This window comes from Rattus norvegicus, chromosome 19, assembly GCF_036323735.1.
Source record: "Rattus norvegicus strain BN/NHsdMcwi chromosome 19, GRCr8, whole genome shotgun sequence".
NCBI classification, from domain to species: Eukaryota; Metazoa; Chordata; class Mammalia; order Rodentia; family Muridae; genus Rattus; species Rattus norvegicus.
Genome location: NC_086037.1, coordinates 64,151,204 through 64,174,740, shown reverse-complemented (window position 1 = coordinate 64,174,740; position 23,537 = coordinate 64,151,204). Strand labels below are relative to the sequence as shown.

General features: G+C 46.4%; 1 protein-coding gene across 1 annotated transcript in view; it reads right to left on the bottom strand.

Moving 5' to 3' along the window:
* The window catches only part of Cdh13 (cadherin 13), a 1,037,872-nt gene that overhangs the window by 121,382 nt on the left and 892,953 nt on the right, over positions 1-23,537 (bottom strand). Inside the window, exon 8 of the mRNA NM_138889.2 lies at positions 7,238-7,378. Within this exon, the coding sequence (NP_620244.1) occupies positions 7,238-7,378 (141 nt within the window). The remainder of the gene's footprint in view (positions 1-7,237; positions 7,379-23,537) is intronic.

The window sequence follows — 23,537 nt, the reverse complement described above, 5'->3', positions numbered from 1 at the left end:
GGGAACAGAAGGAGGTGGGAGACGTCTTGCCTCCTTGCTGGCTCCTATTGGAGAAGTGCTTATTTCTGGTTCTGGGTTCTTTAGGTAGGATGTTTGGGTCCTTTTGGTGGAACACCATCTAGTTCTTTTCCTCTGTGTCTATTGTCTGTCCTTGGTGCACCAAGCTGTCCATGTATGTCAATTTATGTCTGGGTTTTGCTTCTCCTTGCTTGAATGTTTTGTGTTTCATGTTTAAAAGAAAAGGTTAAAATTTTAAATGCTGGTTGATTCACCCATTGATGTAGCTTTAACTCCTTTCAAGAAAGGAACAAATAAATAAAAAGTTTCAATTGGCTTTTGGAGCCTGCATCTGTAGCTAGAAGCCTAAGTCGGCTGGGCAAGCTCCCCAGGGGGCTGGCTAAATGTTTACACTAGCCGATCCTAAAGACACAAGGAGCTTCACAGCTTCTAAGGTAACGGAACTGATCGCTGTCTCTCTTAGAAAAATCTTTGACTGTGATTATTGGACTCAACAGGTGACAAGGTGTTTCTCTTAAAACTACAGCTAGAAAAAGTAAAAATGGTGATTGATTTAAATATTAAAGGTATGTGTAGCCACTTCATTTTTGTTTTCTGATTGGTTTTAAATGAATGAATATTCTCTACATGCCTTGGTTATGGACTATTGGCTTTTAAGTTATTGGATATGTTTTAAAAAAAATGTAACATTGGAGGAAAGTAGAAGATTAGAAAAGGCAATGCTAAGAAGGTACAAGGAAAAGGAAGATCTGCTTTTGTGTATACTAAGAACCTTTTGTCAGCCTACAGGAGTGCTATGGCAACAAGGTCCACTTCTTTGGATTTATCCCCATACTTCTCCAAATAAGACCCTTGAATATTACACTTCTGCTGTTGCACAGCTTGCTGTGTTAGGCGTTAAATCTTGTATTCAGCATTTTGGTATTTTACCCAAGAAAATTATTATACCATATACAACAGCTCAAATAGAAACATTGTGTGCCTTGATAGATGATTGGGCCATATTACGCTGTAGTTTTGATGGAGAGTTTGACAATCATTATCCTAAGGATCCTTTGCTACAATTTTTTTTTTACTGAACATCCAGTGATCTTTCCTAAGATCACTGCCTCAGAGCCTTTGCCAGAGCCTTTGTTAGATATTTATACAGATGGCTCCAAAACAGGTGTAGGTGCCTATATGGTTGATTCTCAAGAACCAGTATTAATTCAATACAGTCCAGGTACCCCCTAAATTACAGAATATAAAATTGTATTGAAAGTTTTCAAAAGATTTCATGATTATTTTAATTTAATTTCTGATTCTGCTTATGTAGTTAATGCTGTGCACTCACTTGAAATTGCAGGGCCAATTTGGTCGAGTAGTACCGTATGTCAAATTCTTTTAGAATTACAAAATTTGATTTGGGCCAGAAAAAATAAAATTTTTATACAACATATTCGAGCCCATACTAATTTGCCTGGTCCCATGACCAGTAATAACACCCTGGTGGATGCTAGTACTCGTAGAGAGTTTATTTTTCATGCCACTCCGGTTGATCTCGCTAGAGGATTTCATCAAAAGTTTCATGTACCTGCTTTTACTCTTCAACAAAAATTTAAAAATCTCTAGAGCTGCAGCTTGTGATGTGGTGTTACGTTGCCAAAATTGTGTTCAATTTCACCACCCTCCTCATGTGGTATTAACCCTCGTGGTCTGATCCAGCTAAAACTTTGGCAGATGGATGTCACACACATATCTCAATTTGGAAATTTAAAATATGCTCATGTTTCTGTTGATACCTATTCCGGTATTATACATGCTACTCTGATGACTGGTGAAAAGGCTCGTAATGCCATTAGCCATTGCTTAGAGGCATGGGCAGCCTGGGGAAAGCCTGATAGTCTCAAGACAGACAACAGGCCTGCCTACACTGCAAAGTCCTTTCAGGCATTTTGCCAGACAATGCAGGTCAAACATACTACAAGATTGCCATACAATCCCCAAGGTCAAGGAATTGTGGAAAGAGTACATCGTACCTTAAAAGAGCTTATACAAAAACAAAAAGGGGGAATTGCCAGCAGCTGAACACCAAAAGAACAACTTTCTTTAGCTCTTTTTACTCTAAATTTCTTAATTTTGGATGCGCATGGCCGTTCTGCCATGGATCGCCATGCTGCTACTACACCTATAACTAATGTAGAAGTAAAGTGGAAGGATGTCTTAACTGATGAATGGCGTGGCCCAGATCCCGTGATTTCGAGATCTAGGGGAGCGATTTGTGTTTTTCCGCAGAATCAAGAAAATCCAATTTGGGTACCTGAGTGTTTGACTCGAAAATTGCCTTCTGCTCTTCCTGAAGATGAGACTACGAACCCTACTATTACTACTGGGAATGGTAATACAGGTTAATTCGCTCACCCTGTGGGCTATTGCCAGATCCTGGCCAGTACCCATGCCAGTTCATAGCAATTCTACTGTTTTGAGAATAAGACTGACAAGCATAATCTCTGGTCTTGGTTTCAATGGGTGCTGTCCAGTGAGCAAGGGGCATATACATCCCTGACCCCCTTTGCTAGGTTGATGGGAGAGAACTTCGTGCTGTATAATGTTTCAGCTACCAGAAAAAGGTGATACCAGGTTGATCAATATTCAATATAATAACCTCTTGGTAAATAATACTGCCACTAGTACTTCAGTATGTGCTAGATCACCTTTTTTCTGATAAGCACTAATGTAAGCAGTGGTGCTTTAAATTGTAATAGCTCTGATGTAGTCTGCTATTTAGCTGAATGCTGGGATGGCACTAATGACACCGCAGTGATAGTTAAGATTCCCTCCTTTGTGCCAATCCCAGTGGAGGCAAACCCAGATAGCTTTCCTATTCTTAATTTGCTGAGAGCCAAAAGAGATTTTGGAATTACGGCAGCCATAATTTCAGCCATTGTGCTGTCTGCTGCCGCAGCTACCACAGCTGAAATCGCTATGACCAATCAAATACAGACGGCTGAGACTGTCAATCAGATTGTAGAAAGAACTGCAGTGGTGCTAGAGATACAAGAAGAATTTAATACCCATTTGGCATCTGGCCTTCTATTAGCCAATCAAAGGATAGATTTAGTTCAAGAACAAATTGAAGCACTGTATCATATGACACAGCTGTCTTGTGTTTCCTCCCTTAGAGGTTTATGCATTATTCCTTTGTGAGCTAACTTTTCTCAGAATTTTCAACAGAGCAAAGAAATCTCGAATTATCTGAAAGGAAACTGGTCCATGAAAGCAGAGCAACTATCAAGACAATTGCTGATGCAGATTGCTGTCCTCAACAGCACTAGGCTGGACCCCATCACAGTTGAAGACTTTACCTCATGGATTACCAATGCTTTCTCCCTTTTCAAGGAGTGGGCGGGCATGTTTGTCCCGGGGAGCTATTGTCCTCCTGGGATGCGGAGTAGGTCTCTGGCTTATTGGCTGTTTAAAAAGAGAACATGCCAGACACAAAATGGTTGTTTACCAGGCTATGACCACCATTAAAAAGGGTGCTTCTCCCAACATATGGCTGGCCTCTTTGAAAGATCAAGAGTTCGCCCTAGATCATTTTTGTCACAGTCATGTGGAGTCATTGTATCCAGGGACGGGCAACTTTCCTCGAACTCGGACCAACCTAAGACACGGGGCCCGGTGGCGATAGGGTAACTCTATGACGGGTAAGGCCGAGTTTGGATGAGAACGACCTAAGACAGGAGCAATGACAAGATTGACGTGACACCCAGATCTAGACCAGTCATTTTATTAAACAAAAAAGGGGGAGATGTAGAGAGCGGCGCGGCGAAACAAAGATGGCGCCGACATCCAGCCTTGTCTGGATATAAACGACTTACTGCGCATGTGCAGGCTTGTCCCCTTGCTAGGGCTCCCTCTAGTGGTGAACAGCGGTACTGCACATGTGCGGTTTATGCACCAGGTGTTAGTTGACCGTTAATATGCTAATGAGGTGATTCATTCTCGGCCAATCCCTGGAGGACAAGTAGTGGGGTGATCCAAGCCCCACCAATCCCTGAGAGATAATTAGCATACTGTTGTCTATATAAGCCGAGCGATTTTGCTGCTCGGGGTCCCTGTTCAAGAGAGCTGTAACACTAAGAGAGCTGTAACACTAAGAAGAGCTGTAACACAGTAAAGGCTTGCTCGCAGAAGAATCCTGTTGCCACGCGTCGTTCTTGCTGGCGGGACATTGGGCGCGCGACAGGAAATGTGTTCTGAGGGCAAAGCAGCCTCTGGGCTGTCAATCATACGAAGCAAATTTTAAAGAATTCACTGTGCTGGAGGAAAGACGAGACCTTTTGTTATCATTTTTTTTTTTCCTGTAACAAATGATGCCACCTGTGCTACCATCTCAGGTGAGATGAAGCCCTGGAGGCTCTGCAGGGTGACAGGCACGAGAAAAAGAATTAGGAAGTATCAGTAGGTAGTTAAGAACATATCTTCATACCGGAAAAGCAAAAGGCACCAGAAAGGTAAGGCTCTTGAGCTATGAGGGAAACAGAGACTGCATCCCAGGCTGCCTCTGACCGTCTGCTGTGAGCATCTGCCCAAATCTCTGGGTGCAGCTTCACCCCTCTGTGAAAACTGGGCCTCTCCTCTAGTCTTACTTGCTCTTATCTTTCCAACAGGGGTCTGGGGTGACGTTGTATGGTCTTTTATGTTTTTTAGTCACACATACTGTATTGTTGCAGTTCGATCTCAAAACTTATACTTGAGAAGAACTTAAGTTGCACAAGATGGAACACGTCAACGTTGCAGCAGGAAGTCGGGAGGGGCTCATGAGCTGAGAGGCTCTTGATAGTTGGTGGCTGCTAGGGGTGGGAGAGTCAGTTTTCTTTAGGGGTGTGGGCCTTGGTAGGGTGGGTCACACACTGGTAGATAGCTTCATATTAAGCATATTGATCGCACAAACTGGTCTCAGAGGGTTATCAAAAGAGGGTGTGTGGGGGAGCACAACATTGGGTGGATAAGGGAGTAGATCTGGGAGAGGTAATAGGGACAAGTTTGGGGGGTGAATATAATCCAAATACTATGTATGAAATTGTCAAAGAATTAATAAAAATATATTAAATTGTAAAAATTTAATTCTTAGGTAGAAATCAACAATCATTAACATAAGGTATACTTTGAAAGTGAAATAGGGTGACTGAATGAAGAAAATGATTGATACCTGGTTTTAATTGAAAAGACAGCGTGTTAAAATAAACATGAAACTGATTGCTCCACCTCCCCACCTCGCCAAGCCTGAGATTGACAGGAAAATGTAAGTTGGTCAGCTGGAGTTAATTGGACATCTATTGAGCTCCAGCCAGAAATCAGAAGGTTTCCTTTAGAAGCTGTGGCGATGGGGCTGGGGATTTAGCTCAGTGGTAGAGCGCTTACCTAGGAAGCACAAGGCCCCGGGTTCGGTCCCCAGCTCCGAAAAAAAGAACCAAAAAAAAAAAAAAAAAAAAAAAAAAAAAAAGAAGCTGTGGCGATTTGAATGAGAATGGCCCCCATACGTTTAAATGCTTGGTTCCAGTTGGTGGAGCTGTTTGGGAAGGATTGGGAGGAGTGGCCTTTTTGGAGGAGGTGTTATTAGGGGCAGGCTTTGAGGTTTCAGAAGCCCATGCCATTCTCAGTTAGCTCTTTGCCTCATGCTTGTGGATACGGATGTGAGCTCTCAGTTATGGTTCCAGTGCCATTTTCTATGCTCCCTACCATGATGGCCATGTGGTAAGCCTTGGGATCTGTGAGCCTCAAATTAAGTGGTTTCTTCTATAAGTTTCCTTGGTCATGGCATTTTGTCATGGCAATAGAAAAGTAACTAAGACAGAAGCTGATATGATAATGCTGTTACTTTCCATAGACCATCTGCTTGAAAGTTTGATGTGAGTTAAACATCTTTATTGAATTCCTAGTCTTGTCATATGTAACTGGTTACAGCTTCTCTATTAAAGAGTTCTTTCTCTGAAACAGAGAAAAAGGTACCCTACCCACTATATACAGAACACTATATACACAAAATGTGGAAAACACATATCCTCAACAACCACACACATCCATGAACCCATTGTGGAACATGCTCATGTGTGCAGAAGTTCATACCAGAGAACACTTGGACAGCATCCAAGACAGTCTCAACTCTAAAGGATCAGGATTTCCATCCCGAGCCATCAAGCCTTGGCCTTCATGCCTACAACCCATCTTCCTCTCTTCATAGACATAGTTACCAGGAAAAGTGTTTGGATCCCTAGTTTCCACAGGGCAGCAGGGTAGGCATGATGGCAGCCTAGTACTCAGAGACAGAGCTAGAGTATTCAGAGCAAGCTGACTATCTAGATTAGCCAAAACCATGATCTCCGGATCAAGTGAGAGACCCTGCCTCAGTGTATAAGGTAGAGAGCTATTGAGGATGCTATGTGATACGAACCTCTGGCTTCCATATGCATGTGCACAAACCTGCATATACTTGTACATACAAATGTGTGGCCCACGTGTGTGAACATTTAAGCATGCACACCTCCTCATTCACACTATAGACACAGAACTCATGCAATGGCCCTTTGGATCAGAACAGCTCACGTTTAGAATTTCACAGTTGCTGTGGCGACGTGGTCCATGCTACCTGTTCTCCATAACTATCTTCATCCTGTCACCCTCTCTACCACCCTCATCCCAGAATTTCGCAAAGAGCACGCCCTTCGCTATGCCCCTCACCAGCTTAGGAGCCAGGGTATTGAAGATGTGACTTTGGCTCTGACCCAAAGAAGCCGTAAGCTTAGCATGTGTCCATCCCATGTATGGTGCTTGTAGCTTCTTGGTCAGGCGCCAAGTCATCAGGAGAATGAGAGCTTACATCCTCAGACCCTTCCTGAATGCTGCTCCATTGGTATAAATGGAAAGCACATGGCTGTACCTATTATAAACAGTGGTCCTCTACACACAATAACCTGGGTGTTTTTATGTCCGTGGGCCACTTTGCAATTATCAAAATCCACTGTACCTCCTCCCTGCTGCTCAGACAGGCCTTTCTGTCTGCACTTACCATTATGGGAAAACTGCAACAGCACTCACATCACACAGCACGTTGGAAATGGCGCTTTGGTATTAAAGGTTATTTTCTTGTGGACTTTAACAAGACTAAGTGCTTTTAGTCTCCCAGTGCTTGGGCATTTTAGACACAGGGGCCCTGTAACACTGTCACGGGGCTTACCTCTTTCTTGGTGAATTTTGGTGAGTGATCATTTTTGTCATCGATCACAATGGTGGCTGTGGCCGTGCCTGTCAATCCAACGTCCAGTCCTGCCATATCTTGAGCTTCGATGATCAGTTCATACTTGGGGTTTTCCAGAGTCTACAAAGCAAGAAAGCATCAAAGAAGACAGTGGTTACTTTTGAGGCACTGCTTTGGAAAACTGGTCAGCATGTTCCCTATGCCTTCTTAGAGAAGGCATCCATAACTGACCATGTATTTTATATGGGTGTGTGTGTGTGTGAGCATGCGCACATGTATGTATGTGTGCATGTGTGTCTGTATGTGTATGTGTGCATGTGTGTATGTATGTATGTATGTATGTATGTATGTATGTATGTGTATATGTATGTATACCTTTGAAATCACTCCAGAGTGATAGTTGACTTCTATAGACTGTAAATGACAATCAGAATGGAGTCTATTGACTTGTCCTTGTTGAGGGGGCATGGGGATCTTATACATTCTAGAATGTTCTATGCCCTGGGTGTGTGCATATACTCATGTTGGATGTTCGTACCTACATCTGTCATTTCAAGGAACCTTCTGAAGCTGATCTGGGTGTAGGCTAACTCCACTCCTGAGGTCAGGACAAAGATGGCAGCTTTAGGAACCCTGGGGTCCCAATACTTTACATGCATCAATATAGTAGATCTTTCTAGCAAGCACTCCATGCCACCGTTCCCAATGTACAGGTGGAAATGAATGAGGTTTAGCCTCTCTCCTGTGGTATTTCCTTACTGTTCTTTTCCTATCCCAGAATACTCTATCAGGACTGTGTATTTTAATGTAAACTTGAACTGATTAAATTTACCATAAGTGAGACTGTATGGTTAGATCTTTCTATGAATGCATTTCTTGACTCTTAGTCAGATCTCAAAGGTCATGTTTATGAGAAATAAAATGTGACAGTTCCAACACTGCAGGATTGTCATGACTTAGGAAGCAAAAGGATGGCCAGGAGGAGTCCCACTGAGGATCCAATACTAATGGTGTCACAGAAGCCAGAGACCTCAAACCAGACCAATGAATCATGGCAATAAATATTTGAAAGTGAAGAAGTATGGACAGAGAGAGGGATGTACCATGGGACACGGTGACACACTACAGCTTCCGTGATGGGATGTTTTCTATGCTTGTTTGTTCGTTTGTTTTTGTTTTGTGTGGGAGGTTGTAAAGGGGAGAGGTGAGTACAAGGGGACAGGGAGCTAAGTGGGACTGTGGTGCATGGTATGAAACTCACAAGGAATCAAGAAAAAGTTTTAACCAAAGATCTGATGGTTCATTTTGAAAACTGCCTTGAGTCAGATTAGGTCCAAATGCAGAGTTAAAAAAGCAAACAAACGGGGTTGGGGATTTAGCTCAGTGGTAGAGCGCTTGCCTAGGAAGCGCAAGGCCCTGGGTTCGGTCCCCAGCTCCGAAAAAAAGAACAAAAAAAAAAAAAGCAAACAAACAAATAACCAAGATATGACTGACGTCTGCTAGTCTTGATGCCTCCCTCCCCTGACCAGCTCTGCTTAGCTACCCACCTTCCAACTAGAAATTTAGACTAGAAAGTTACTAAGAGCCACCTGAGCTTGCCCAGTCAGCTGAGCCACAGACACAAGAAGGTTACGGGCCTGGTGAGCTTTAAAATACAGTATTTATTTTACAACAGACAGAGAAGAGGCCGCATGTAGCTTTTGCTGAGAAAAAGAGTAAGCAACAGAGGGAAAGATAAGACCTCGCTGGCATGCAAGATGGCGCCCTCCTGATTGCTGAGTGAGAAGAAAAGGAGGAGGGTCTTGCTTTAGGCCTGAAAACTGTTCTCCATGTTCAGTCAGAACCTGCTGATAAACTGCCTTGCCTTTGCTACCGACTCTCCAATGCTAGTATAAAGCCAGCATCCACATTTCTCACGGTGTTGAACCATTCAAAACAACTTGCCATATGGCTGGGATCCTGAGACAGAGCCCGTGGGGCTGTGTGCAATCAATCATGGCTGCTGGCATTGACCCATGGACATCCGTTTTCTGGCAAGCCCGCCCACTGCTGTGCTCCTTTTGGAGACTATCAACCACCTATCTCAGTCCATTGGCTGAGGGCTCGGTTCACCTTTCCTTGCTTTCTAGAAAGAAAATTTCTAGAATCATCCGTGATCGGAGACACCGATAAGACCACTCAGCCCAGGGGTGCGTTGGCCAGGCCAGCCCTGACTGTGGCGGGCAGCATGGGACTGTAACTGCATCCCTGTGATGACAACTTGGTAGCACCAGTTGGAAGAGCAAGGTGAGCAATCTCACACCACAGCAGGGCTGGGACAGTTGCCCCAGGGACGAAGCCAAGCAGAATGGCTCTGCGGATAGTGTATATTGTATGCTGGAGAAAATGATGGTCGCTCAGAGCCAGCCTGGACCGAGGATTCCTCAGCTGATAAAGACATTCATTTTCCTCATTGGCTTCAACCATTTTGGATTGATTTCTTAATCACTCACTGAAAGAGGCCGGGTGAGGCCACCTTCAATGACAAAAATAAAAGTGTTTATAACGGCAGGCACAGTCCTGCCAGTGTGATGGCCTCCAAAACTGGGCTTTGTGCCCGGACAGTGACTACGAGGCACGGAAAGGAGCAAGAAGAAAGGTAACAATGGGGGAACCTCCTAATTCTTCCAGAACTACGAACCCACGTAGGGAGTGTGTGTACATGTGTGAGTATGGGCATGTGTACACGTGCATGTATATGTGTGTGTGAGTGTGTGCATGTGCATGTGAGTTTATGAGTGTGTGTATGTGTGTATGTGCATGTGTGTGCATTTCTTTGTCTTTGTGCATATGCATGTATATGCATGTGTGTGCGTATATGTACATGTGTGTGGGTATACATATTCATGTATGTGTGTTTGTATGTGTGTGTTGATATGGGTGTTTGAGCATGAGTGAGTGTGTGTGAATGTGCGTGCCTCTGTGTGCATGTTTGTGTGTGTGTGTGTGTATGTGTATGCATTTGAAGAGGTCAGAGGAAGACTTTGGGTGCCTTGTTCTATCACTTTCTGTCTTATCCCTTGAGACAGGGTCTTTTACTGAACCTGGAGGGCAGCCAGCAAGCCCCAAGCAACCTCCCAGCACTGGGATTTCAGGTGCACATGTGGCCACAGCCAGCTTTTTGTGCAGGTGCTGGGATCCAAACTCATGTCCTGAGGCCTGTGCAGCAAGAGCTTCCACCTACTGAGCCGCCGTCTCCCCAGATCCACAGGCACTCTTAATGGGCTGTGCTTTAATTAAGAGGTCGAGCTATCAACCCAAGGTGTAGGAAGGTTCTGTTAAATGGCTTGGTGGCTCCCTGTCAAGTCATGGCCATGACCTCGAGGGGGAGCTGACATGCTCTTGTGACAGTGTTCCACAGGAACTTCCACTCCAGATCCTTAAGGACTGAAGGTCCCAAGCTTCCTTAACTGCTGAGCGTGAGTGGTGTTGGACACCAAGCCCAGCCTTGTGCTCCTGGGCGATGGCATCCACTGTGCAGGTGCCAAACTGAGGGGAAAACATCAGGCCACCATATGGAGTCCCATCATCAACAACATGGCCTCCCATGTTGTTTTCCCTTAATGCTGACAGTCTTCAAAATCCATTTTGGGTGTCTCTAGAAGTTCCAACTACAAGGTTCAATGTTCCAAGTCTAATTTCTTACGTCACGATTACTTTTGTAATAAAACATTGCACTTATTTTGTGTGTGCCTGTGTATGAATACATGTGTGCACACATACATGTCGATGCATCTCAGTATAACATGTGTGAGGAGGCCAGCTCAATGTTGTCCCTCAGGTATTTTACACATGTTGTTTGAGGCATGTCTCTCACTAATCTAAGGTTTGCCAATGAGCCCGAGGGATCTTCTGGTATCTTTCCCCTGTCTCTGCCCCTTTAGCACTGAGATTATAAGCACAGGCCACCAGGCCTGACTTGTTTTTTTAAGCTCGTGTTGTAGGGATTGGATTCAGGTTTTTGTGCTTGCAAGAAAAGGACTTTACCGAGCCATTTCTCCAGCCCTGTACACAGTTTTGAAAGACTAAAGAAGGAGTCAAGTTATCTACCCCCCTGGCCCCCAGTGTGGAAGAGAACATAGCAAACTTAATGATGTGCACCAGCAGAGTTCTCGAACATTCTTTTAGGATTTGTGTTGAGCACGATCACTCGAGCAGAGTGTGGTGTCTTTTCTTGACAGGTCTCTTCACAGGGTTGGCTGCTGACATCAGCAGACGTCTTTGTTCAGGAAGCTGTGTCTACACTCTGGCACAGTTTTTGCTTTTGTTTCTCTTTGGATGGTAGATCCTAAGATGTCGAATTACTGGGCTCAAGGGTATGAACATTTCAAAAGTGTGTGTGTGTGTGTGTGTGTGTGTGTGTGTGTGTGTGTGTGTGTGTGTCTATTCACGTGTGTGTGTCGTGCACATGTGTGTGGAGGCCAAAGATTGATCTTGATAGCTCTCCACTTTATTTATCGAGGTAGCATGTTTCCCTGAACCTGGAGTATATCAACGTTTCTAGCTTATTTATTTATCTAGCTTGCTCCAGGAACCCTGTTTTCACTTCCGTGTTTATAGGTGTGCCATTTTGTATGCCTGGCTGTTACATGGGAGCCATTTTCCACCCACGGGCTCTTTTTCTCTTACTCCTAATGTTTAGGCAGAAGCTCTCCTTCCACTGCTCATATTGGCCCTGTGAGGACTGTAAGTGCATCCCTCAAGCACTGCCCGACCTTGCCTAGGGAGCCATCTAGGGGTCCAAGATGGCTGCTTGAGCACATGACCCAGGGAAGGCTACTTGGAATTTCAAGTTCAATCTGGAGTGTGCTTCTCTTGGAATACCCAGGGAAAGGCAGCTCTTTTTCTGTTGAACTTGGTGGTGGTAGGACCCAGTCTGGACAGGTCATGTCCATCTGCATCTGACCAGGTAAAGTTAACCTGAACAGGAAGATAGTGCAGGGCCAGAGGTGGAGACAGAGCTCTGCTCTCCCCCCCTCCTTCTCCTCCTCCCTTTCCCTCTCCCCCTCCCTCTATATCTCCCTCCTTCTCCCTCCCTCTCCTTCCCTTCTCTCCCCTTCCCTTTCTTCTTCCTCCTCCCTCCTCTTCCTCCTTCTCCTCCCCTCTTCTTCTTCCTCTTATACAATGCATCCTCCCCCTTTTCCACTCCTCTCAATTCCCCTTGCCCACTTCCCCTCTCCCCAGATCCATTGCTCCTTTGCCTCCCTTTGAAAAAAGCAGTCCTCCCAGTGATATCAGTCAAATAAGAAATACCACATGAGGCAGCCCAGTAGGAGGAAAAGAATCTCAAGAGCAGGCAGAAGAGTCAGAGACACCTCTATTCCCCCCCGTAGGAGTCCCACAGACACCTCAAACCAAACAACTACAGCATGTATGCAGAGGACCGAGCACAGACCCATGCCAGCTCTGTGATGGCCCCTTCCGAGTCAGCTCCTTTAACACCGTCTGCACTCTTGGCAGCCACCCTTGAAGCCGATTGACCTCTCACACCCTGAGGGTCCTGTGAGTGAATGAATGTCTCCTTTCCTCAAGATGCTTGACTCAGAGGTTCTGAGAGGAGCAATGAGGCAGGTTTGACTGACATTGCATCGGATGGTGTGATCAATCATCTGCTTGCTATGAGAAAGCATTAGAGCTGTCAGACCCTCCAGTGCCACAATAGGCTCTTCCCGACCGCACTCCAGTCCTCTCACAAACATATTTTAAAAAATTTCCCCTGCAGAAAATACTTCTCTCTCTTTTAAATACAGAGACTGTTACTCTTATCTCATTTCCTTGGTATATGTGTCCATTTAATTGGTAGTTAATGGACACCCATTGTAAATGCCATGCCAGGTGCCAGAGACTGGGAGGAATGGGAATACAGGATTTCTACCACCTCATGTGTGTGTGTGTGTGTGTGTGTGTGTGTGTGTGTGTGTATGTCTGTGTGTGTGAATGTCTTTGTGTGTGGTGTATGTATGTGTATGTGTGTATGCATGTGTATGTGTGTACATGTCTCTCTGTGTGTGGTATGTGTGTCTGTGTGTGCATGTGTGTGTTTGTGTATATGCATGTATATGTGTGTGCATGTCTCTGTGTGTGTGATATGTGTGTCTGTGTGTGCATGTGTGTGTTTGTGTATATGCATGTGTGTGTCTCTGTGTGTGTCTCTGTGTGCATGTGTGTGTTTGTGTATATGCATATATATGTGTGTGCATGTCTCTGTGTGTGTGATATGTGTGTCTGTGTATGTGTGTGTGTGTGTGTGTGGGTCTATGTGTATGTGTGTGTGTATGTCTATATGTGTGTGTGTATGCGTGTCTGTGTGTGTCTGTGTGTGTGTGTCTGTGTGTGTCTGTGTGTGTATGTGTGTATGTGTGTGTATGTATGTATGTGTGTGTATGTGTGTGTATGTGTGTATATGTATGTGTATGTGTGTGTGTGTGTGTATGTGTGTGTGTGTGTATGTGTGTGTGTGTACTTGTAGAGGCCAGAGGTACCATCTACCCTGTTTTGTTTTTTTTTTTCTTTTTAAACATTTTAGTTCTATTTCTAACGATGTGTCTGTGTGGGGTATGTGTACATGAATATGGGTTCCTTTGCACGCCAGATAATGACACTGGATACCCCGGAGTTTCAGGTGGTGACTGTGAACTGCCATGTGGAACCAAACTCAGGTCCTCTAGAAGAGCAGCAAATGTTTTTAACCACTAAGCCATCTCTCTGGCCTTCATCTTGACTTGAGAGCTTGCTTCTCACTGGGAGCTGAGGCAAACTGGTCAGTGAGTCCCGGGGATCTACATGCTTCCTCCCCAGCACTGGTGTTACAGGTGTGCATTGCCTGCCTGGCTATTCATGTGGGGCTTGGGGAATGGAACTCAAATTCTCAAGCTTGGAAAGAACTTAGCTGACTGAGCCATCATCGAAGTCCAAGATCCCCCTTTCTAAAGAGCTCAAAGGGAGAGGAAGCCATGTTCACACACGATGCAGCCGAGTACCGTCAAAGCAGAGATGAGCTGAGTGTGAATCCCGAGGAAAGCAGACGAAGGGCATGCCAGCCTAACTCTTGTTGCCTAAGTAACTGTATGAATAATTCTAAAAAAATGAACCAGTCAATTTCCATCTCCCGAAGTAAATACAACTTTATGGCTGTAATGGGAAATGGATTGATTAGGACGGTGGGAAATCAATCAGAGTATGAAACAGGTTGGATGAGCTGTTCCAAAAGTCTCAATTTTTCTGGCAAACTTAAAGCTTACACTAACTTAAGGTTTTTTGTTCTTTTTTTTTTTTTTTTTTTTCGGAGCTGGGGATCGAACCCAGGGCCTTGCGCTTCCTAGGCAAGCGCTCTACCACTGAGCTAAATCCCCAACCCCTAACTTAAGGTTTTATTGCTGAAGTCCTGGGCAATCATCGTAAGAAAGTAAAAATGGGCAGCCATTTTGAAAGTGGGAAGTGAGGACCTACCCTCTTCCTCTCCCTCACTCATCCACAAGACCCCAAATAATAAAAACAGACAGAGGAGGGACACCCCTCCAGCCCCTACATATACACACATGTGCACAAATACATATGTACATATACACTCTTTGTTTGTCTGTGTCTGTGTCTGTGTCTGTCTGTCTCTCTCTCTCTCTCTCTCTCTCTCTCTCTCTCTCTCTCTCTCTCTCTCTCTCTCAGTTTTTGGCATCTCTGTGTTTAGACAGAGCCTGAGTAATCTACTGCGTAAGTCCTTCATAATTTACCAACCTGGCTCCTGTCAGCAAGCCAATTGCTTCTATGTTTTCACTGTGGAAAGCAACCCGTGAACCCAAACTTGGACAGTCAGATTCTGGCCATAGGGAAAGAATGTAGAAAATACCCACAATTCTCTAGCAGTTCCCTGGGCCCCATGTAGGCTGCTGCTTTCTCAGGCACTTGGAGAAGAAGCACATTCTGTGTGGGGAGACGCTCTGAATCTGAAGGGACAAGACCACCACTGCCTAACTGCCCTGTTTCTATACAAGTAAACCAAAGAGGGAGGTGGATGGTCTCTCCTGGGCAGGCTGCCTCTACTTGGTAGAGGCAAACTGATTCCACAGCCCCTCTGAACTGAGCCATGCAAAGGTCATCATCGTTGCTGGAAAGACACAAGCCACGGCTTCAGGGTTTGCTGCCCCTGAACTCCAGCTCTTCTTTTGTTGACTGTATGTAACACACCCTACTCTTTAGTCAAGATGTTCTTTTGGGAGCAGAAGCAGCCAGAATCAGTTTCAGTTGCTGGAAACCAAAGGCACCTGTGGTGAAGGCAGTGCCATGGGTCCAACTCCTGCTTCCTCAGGCTCAGAGCTGAACCTGGACTGTACTTTCTGGGTCTCCTGATCAGATGAGCACACATGACTGATTCTTGTCAATGGACTGAAGCAATACCTTTGATGTGGCTCTGGAACCTTCTACCTAACCTTCTGTATTCCATGTCATCCTAGATCTGTGACTGGCTGTGTGGACGGAGCCCTCAGCTATCAGGTTTCAGAGGACAGACAGAGTCTAAGCCACTGTTTAGGACAAAAGCCACTTATAACCTGCTTCCATCGACATGAGCAGTTGGTTTCCTGTTTGTTGACTCATGTGTGCACAGGTTCGCATGTGCATGGGTGTGCAGATGTGCTTGTATGTGTGTGTGTGTGTGTGTGTGTGTGTGTGCACGCGCGCGCACGCACGCGCGCGCAGAGATCAGTTGATAAGGGGAATCCTCTTCAATTGCTCTCTACCTGACTCTGAAACAAGATCTCTCACTGAAGGAACTTGCTGCTTCAGCCAGATGGGCTGACTGTGCCATCTCCCCAGCCTGTCCCACTTGATTCTAACTGCCTGTTGACTATTTCCCTAAGTGCAGGACCAAGGTCTCCCAGGCAAGGACCATACCTCTGGCCCCAGCCCCTAGTTGGTACTTGACATACAAAGTGATCTATGCATCACTGTTCTTGCTAACGAAGATGTAATGCTTCCTGACTGAATTGTATCTCAAAGGGTTCTCTGTCCTGGCTTCCTTTCCACACCGAGTCTGTTTGTTCTCAGGGTTGGATCCTACTTCAGGGAGCTGGGGTTTCATTTTGCCTGAGAAATACATAGTGCCGGCTTGGGAGAATGGAATTGGCTGTCATGACTCTATTTGAAGCGATCTGATCTACAAGATGCAGCTAAGAGAGCCAAACTGCTCGCCTGGCTTGAATTCTACACTTGTGCATGTCTGCTACGTTTGGGGTCTCTCCTGGGAGTCTCCCAGTTGCCACTGTGAGATAACCCAGTCACCGAGGAAGACAGTATATCTGCAGCGAAAAGCCTCCAGTGAGTCTCTGCGGACATGGGCTAGGTTCGATGATCGCACTGATTTGAAAACCAAACGTTCGTTTCATCTTGAAGGAAGAATCAAGCCGTGTCATTAACTACGACAGCTAATCAATCATGGGGTCCCTGATGTTTTACATGGCGACGATGACTTCCACACAAGCCTGCATTTAATGGAACATTTATCACTAATAACAAGCATAATGGTAGCCGTGGCGGGGGGGGGGGGGAGCGGGCGAAATCAAGGAATCAATGTTACCCGGAGGAAGGTTTCATCGTTACCCGGCACAGCCCCATCCTCCTCCTGTCTCATCCCCACCCTCTCTCCTTCTCTGCTAGGTTATTCTGCCTTTTCTACACTTCTGAACACGGCATCTCTACTCCCTCCAGGCTAATTAATTCCTGATCATTTCCCGATGTTCATTATTTAGCGTGGTATATCCCTCCTGAAGGCAGAGACCTGAGCGCTGAGCAGAACTGGCTGGCACTTTGGGAGGAGACTGTATTCAATCAATGAGCATTACCCAAGATCACTGGGCTGTGAGGTAGTTGGTTTCCATGTGGCTTTTCTCATCCATCCTTCCTAAGTTTCTTCCCGGCCCTGCCCTCCCTTCTCTTCATCCTCCCACCAGCTGCAGCTGAGCAATCTCAGCCAAGCCATGTAAAGTCCCATCACCTCCCCTTCCTCTCGGCCAATGGGACAGTACTACTTCTTACTGGGTAGGGTGAGGGTTAGAAGAGGCCTAAGTGCTAAGTACACAGTCTGCATGTGCCAATGATCAAGAGAGTAGCTTTCATTGACTTTCTCATTTCTGTGACCGGAATACTAGACAGAAGTCACATAGGGGAGGAAGGACTTATTCTGGTGCATTGGGTAGAGGCATGGGTTTGCAGTGATGTGTTGCGTCTTGGTGGATCAGGATACAGAGAGGTCTGGCTGGAGCCAGAAGCAGATCTCACCTTCAAGGACTGGTCTCCACTTCCTGTAGCTAATGGTTCTGTGACCTCTCCTAACAGAGGTCTCCGTTAGTTGGGGACCACGATTTCCAACATCTCGCTCATGCTTGCTCAGTGGATTTGCACAACGTCTTCTGAGGAGGTGGTGCAGAGCCGAGGCCAACAGTCACTGAGTGAGTTTGGATGTGGATCCTTCCTGGATCAAACCTCCTGATGCGACAGCAGATCGTGGACCGACCCATTGGGTGTGGTTCAGCAAGAGCCTAGTAAACACAGCTCATGGCTAATAGCACCTGGATTCCCGGACACAGGAACCATGAAGTCAGAAATAATCTATGGGTTTGAGTAACTATGTTCTGGGGTCACTGGTTATGCAGCAATGCAGAGCAAGTGTTTCTTTCTCATTGTGCTGTGATGCTCCTGTGGGCCGATCGCTGGTTTACCTTGACCCTAACAATTGAACTCCCCTAGATTAAGGGCCATGTCTCATTTGGGGCCTTCTAATAGGGACCACTGTAGTTATATAATAATCAGCTAACCACAGACATACTTTCTAGAAGCTAATAACTCACCCGGAGTGGCATATCTGTACAGTTAAATCGCAGTTTTTGCCAGGGGGATGTGACTCAGTTCGTAGTGTGCTTACGTAGCATGGAGGGGACCACGGTACGGTCGTAACGATTTGATGCCAGAATTTAGGAGATGGGGTCAGGAGGAAGCTCAAGGCCATCCTCCTTGGCTACATAGAGAGTTTGAGGCTGGTCTAGGACCCCTAAGACATTATCTAAACAAACAAATGACCACAGCTCTCCTGATGTTTGAATGTTTGAATGTCTGAATACTCTAACTGATCTGAGTCTCCCAGTGTGATGTCTCACATAGGTGGAAAGAGACATCCTGCTAGCCAAGGTGAACCATCAGAATGTGCCTCAGAGTGCAAGTTCTGCACAGAAAGTCAGAGAAAGGGCTGAGGCTGGAGCCCAGTGGTAGAGCACTTGCCTAGTACCCACGAAGTCTTGGATTGTGCCACCGGCAAGGTAAAATCAGTCCTAAGTAAACATACGGGTAAATGGAGTCAAAGAGAGCTTTAAGGAGGAGCTGTTGAATATTTAAATGTTTGTTTATTTATTTACTACTTCTATGTGTATGTGTACGAGCCCGCACGAGTTTATGTGTGCTCTGCGTAGGAGCCCATGGAGGTGTCCGTGAAAGACATCAGGCCTCTTGCAGCTGCCATTATAGGTAGTTATGAGCTCCCCAGCCTGGGTCCTTTGAACCAATCCCAGGTGCTCTGCAAAAGCAATAAGTGCTCTTAACTGCTGAGCCATCTGTCTGGCCACGACCGTCCAGTATTTCAGGTATCTCCATTGAGAACCACTAACAGTTATACTATAATCCTTTTATCTACTTACGCACATGCTTTGCCTGGGCAGATGGGGCCCAATCAATGCAAAGCTTCTTATACCTTATATATTTTTTTTTCCTGGGCTGGCTGCTCCCGAAGCCTGCTCTGTAATTATCACAATAGACTAGCAGAGGTCTTATCTGTAGTGGAGAAAGTTGCTGTCTGTCTGGGCTTTGATTCATCCACTTGGACCGCGTAAGGCTGGGAAAAGGCTGTCTCTAAATCCAGCAGGTCCCCAATGTGTTTCCTTATAAAATGTGACTTATTTCCCCACTGCAGCGGGTGAGTGAGGGCCTTCCCACCCCGGGGCAGGAAAGGCTTGAGCTAGCCTTGTGTTTGTCTTTAGGCTTTCTGGTGCTAATACGCACATTTATATCTGGTTGTCACCTGTGGCTTCTCCATTCCTGGCTGGGGCTTTGTGGCTAAGCAGGCCTAGCTCATTTCCCCAGATTTAGTGGTTGCCGACAACGCCAGCAGGGCGGGGAAGCAGCAAGGGAAATAAACACAGCTCATAGACAGACGGGGGTGGAATCACCTAAGTGATGGATTTGAGGTTGAGGGACACCGCAGAAGCAAGCTCAAACACTTCTGTACAAAACGTGCTTCGGATGCTGGTGGTGAGAGTACCGTAAACAGCCCACCAATGGCATTCACAATGTACCTAGGAAAATCGGGTCCTTCAGACAGCAGGTGGGAAGGGGCACAGGCGGCATTCAGTTTGGCTACCTAGAAACATTTATCTGGCATCTACTGTATACAGGTAGCTCTTCTGGGATGTGATGAACCTTCTTTATTCAAGAACAAGGAACAGAAAGACGCCATGAGGAGACGGATGGATAGTATCAGAATGGCACTAATTAGAATCTGGGGAGAGGGGATGGAGTATAGGGTAAGATCTACAGAGCCTGTTCAGAGAGCATTAGCTGTGCCCGTATTGTCTGTCAGATCTTGTGGTAGACAGTAGAGATAGGCACCAGGAGCCAGGTCCATGTAGGAACAACAACCAGCTGTGTTTAGTGATGTGAGACCCTGGAGACATCAAGTAGAGGAACCCAGTCATGTGTAGGGAGCTGGCGCTGTGAGGACTATGGGGAGGGGAGTGTCTTCAGTCTGGGATTGGAAATGGGGGTCTGTTCCTACTGAGGCAGTGGGAGACTATTAACCTCAAAGATGCTTTCAATTCAGTCCTTCTATCTGTTTTGGACAGGAGATCTATAAAATATGTTCTCTCCCAGCCACACATCCAGCTTCTTAAAGGATTCAGAAAGTTCTCGGCTCTTCTTCCTGCAGCCATCAGCTCCAGGCGGTATCAAAGTCCAGCCTCAGAAACTCTCTTCCTGCCTCATACGCCTGGCCAGCAAGGGCTCCAGAGTTTTCTCCTGGCCTTTTTGTCTTCCCTCCACCACTCCTCCAGGCTATCAAAGATGGCGGCCCCCACCAGAGTAACTATGCTGCTTCCTCCTAAACCACGTCATTCCATGCCAGCAGATGAGCCATCCAAAGCTCCACCCGCCCACAGGTCTGTTTGTGAAAGACCCAAAGGCTCAGGCATCAAACATAGGCTCAGCAGGCTTTGCCTCCTCCTGCTTCCCCTCAGCCAGGGTTACCCTCCAGCACTCTAGGGCCCCCTGTACTTCTCCCGGCCCCAGGGGTTCTCATCTCTCTCCCCCTGTGACCTCCCTATGCAGCCTCCCCACCCCTTGAGGAAAGGGCTACGTGTCCTCTTAAGTGTGGCTCCAATGTCACCTGCACTAGCAGGACCCCTCTTCTCTTCCCAGAGTCACTATGAGTGGGGGACATTTCCTCTTGTTTAACTTCCTGACACCCCACTGCTGATCCCCTGTGCAGCCCTGCCCTGCACTGTGTGGCACCCAGGGTGGGTTCAGGTGTCAAGCTCAATAGGGGGTGGGGTGGGCGGACTCTAAAAGCACTTAGACTTTCAGCCACGTTTCCTTTAATCTGAAATAAAAAGTTTCAAGTTTTTAATTATCACATCACGGTTGGGCATGCTTCCGGGGTAGAAGGTGATAATTTGATTCATATAAAAAAATCCAAGTAATGGTCCAATCAAGGCAAGTAGTTTTCCATCTCCTCAGACAGTTGCCCTTTTTTAAAAAAAAAAATTGGGGGCTACACATGTATGTCTTTGGGTTATTTTGAAGTATATAATAAATGTCTGTCTTTTAGGGTGACCCAGCTATGCAGAGGGATACCGGGAGTTCTTTTACTTAGTTAGATTTTGGCACCTGCTACCAAGTCTCTCTCTGTCTCCTTCTCCTGAAGGTAAGCCTACCTCATCCCTGGAAATGGTGACTAGCTTCTTTATGTGGCAAAATGACTATAGTAAAAGCCAGGAGACAGGAAATGCTCTTAGAAAGTGAAGTGTTCCCCACAGGCTCATGTGTTTGAGCATTCCCTCTCCAGCTGGCGTCCCTGTTAAGGGCGGGGCTTACCTGGGGGAGGTGGGTCACTTGGGGTGGATCCTGAGGTTCTATTTTAGTCCTGTCCTACTTCTCGTCTGCTCTCTGTGGATACGGTGCGGCTGGCTACCTCACCCACAGGCTGCCATACGTTCCTCTCCACGATGGACTGTATCCCCTCAAACTGCGAGCAGAAGAAACCCTTTCTCCCCTGAGCTGCTGTTGTCAGATAACCGGCCACAGTCATGAGAAAGCAGCAACACAGGGAGAAAGGCCACCTCTGCCTGAATGGCAAGAGCCTGGTAAGAGAAAGGAAGAGATGGAGGGAAGTGGGTAGCAGATCTGAGGGTGGTAGCCTGCTGCTCTGAGGTGAAGGAAAAAGATAAAGGTGGCCTCCAGAACAATCAGTGCAATACAATTTCCCCTGGAGTCTTTTTACAAGAATGTTCTCTGAGACAACTTGCATTTAGCTCAGCATCACCTCTCGTTTAGCTCAGCGAGACTCATCTTAGATTTTTGACTTCTGGGCAGTGAGGTAATAAACTGGGTTGTCTTAAATAACTCTCTCTGGGGTGAGCAGATTTCAGTAGCAGATACTGGAAACTGCTGTGTCCTCCCTGGGGAGAGGTGAAGTCACAGGGATTCCTGCAGGGCCATGGTGCCCACCGGCCTCTAGTTCTGCATGGGGCCAGCCTCGCCCACACGTCCCCTTTACTACCCTCTCTCCTTTCTATGGGAAATGTTTTCTTCTCAGTCTTTTGGGGTACAATGCCAGCCAGATATTTCCTGAAGAATCTGTCTGCAGGAGATGGATGTTTCCCTCTCCCATTTATGGTGCAGTAACGATCAAGTCCCCCGACTGCAGCATCTTCTCTGACTGTACCGGTCTCCCTCCATATATCTGTTCTAGTCCCGAGAAGTCAAGGACCTGCCTCCAACTCCCTGAAGCCAGATCCCCTGTGCCTGGTTCCTAGACAGTGATGTCTCAGGACACTGTCTTGACATGGGTAATGGATCACAGTCCTTAGAAATAAGTTGACTGGATTCTAAATCCACAGGGGACAATCCCTGTCTTAAGCCAAGCCCAGCATCTGGCACTCGCCTCTTTAAAGAACGTCCAATAAATGAACCAACAAAGGAATAGTTATGTGGCCACCACATAGCCAACCTAACCTCAGGGTGCAGTTCCAGACTGTGGAGGACACTGGTCCACAGGTATCATCTAGGCGATGGCATGGGAAGGCACTGAGAAGTTGGCTTCTGGGGTCAGAGAGATGGATCAGCAGCTAAGAGCACACACTACTACTCTTTAGTGGATGATTTCCAGCACCCAAGTCAGGAGGCTCACGACTGCCTATAATCCCAGCTCCAGGCTTTTGCTGACTTCTGCACACACCTGTACCCATGTGTCCAGACGTGTTCACACATACACACACACACACACACACACACACACACACACACATACAGAGAGAGACACATACACACACACACACACACACAGAGACACATACACACACACACACACACAGACACACAGACACACACACAGACACACACACAGACACACACACACAGACACACACACACACACATACACACATACACACAGACACACACACAGACACACAGACACACACACACACACACACACACACACACACACACACACACACACACAGTGATTTTGATGAAAAGCCCTGACACCTCCCTCAGGTACACCAAAAAGGAAAAACCTAGCCGGACAGCTCAGCAGCTTAGCCTTCACACCGTGTCTGTCTGTCTGTCTGTCTGTCTGTCTGTCTGTCTGTCTGTCTGTCTCCTTTCCCTTTTCTTCTAAAGGTACAGTGGAGGGTCACTGTCCTCAGACTTTCCTCTTGAGTCGCCAGGTCCCTAGAACAACAAAAGCCTTGCATGTCAGGCCATCCCCAACATGAACACAATGGATAGGCCACACCCTGGAGCAGAAGCCATTGTCCTGTAGAAACCAGAATGGCCTATCATGTGGTGGGCAGTGGCAAGGAGAACCCTAAAGGCCCAGACCTGGGGCTGTGAGCAACCGCAGCAGACTCTGATGGGGATGGCTATCTGACCCGATGGGCCTTCCCTCCTCCATCACTCTTCCACCTAAGCCTAAGCATAGATCAGG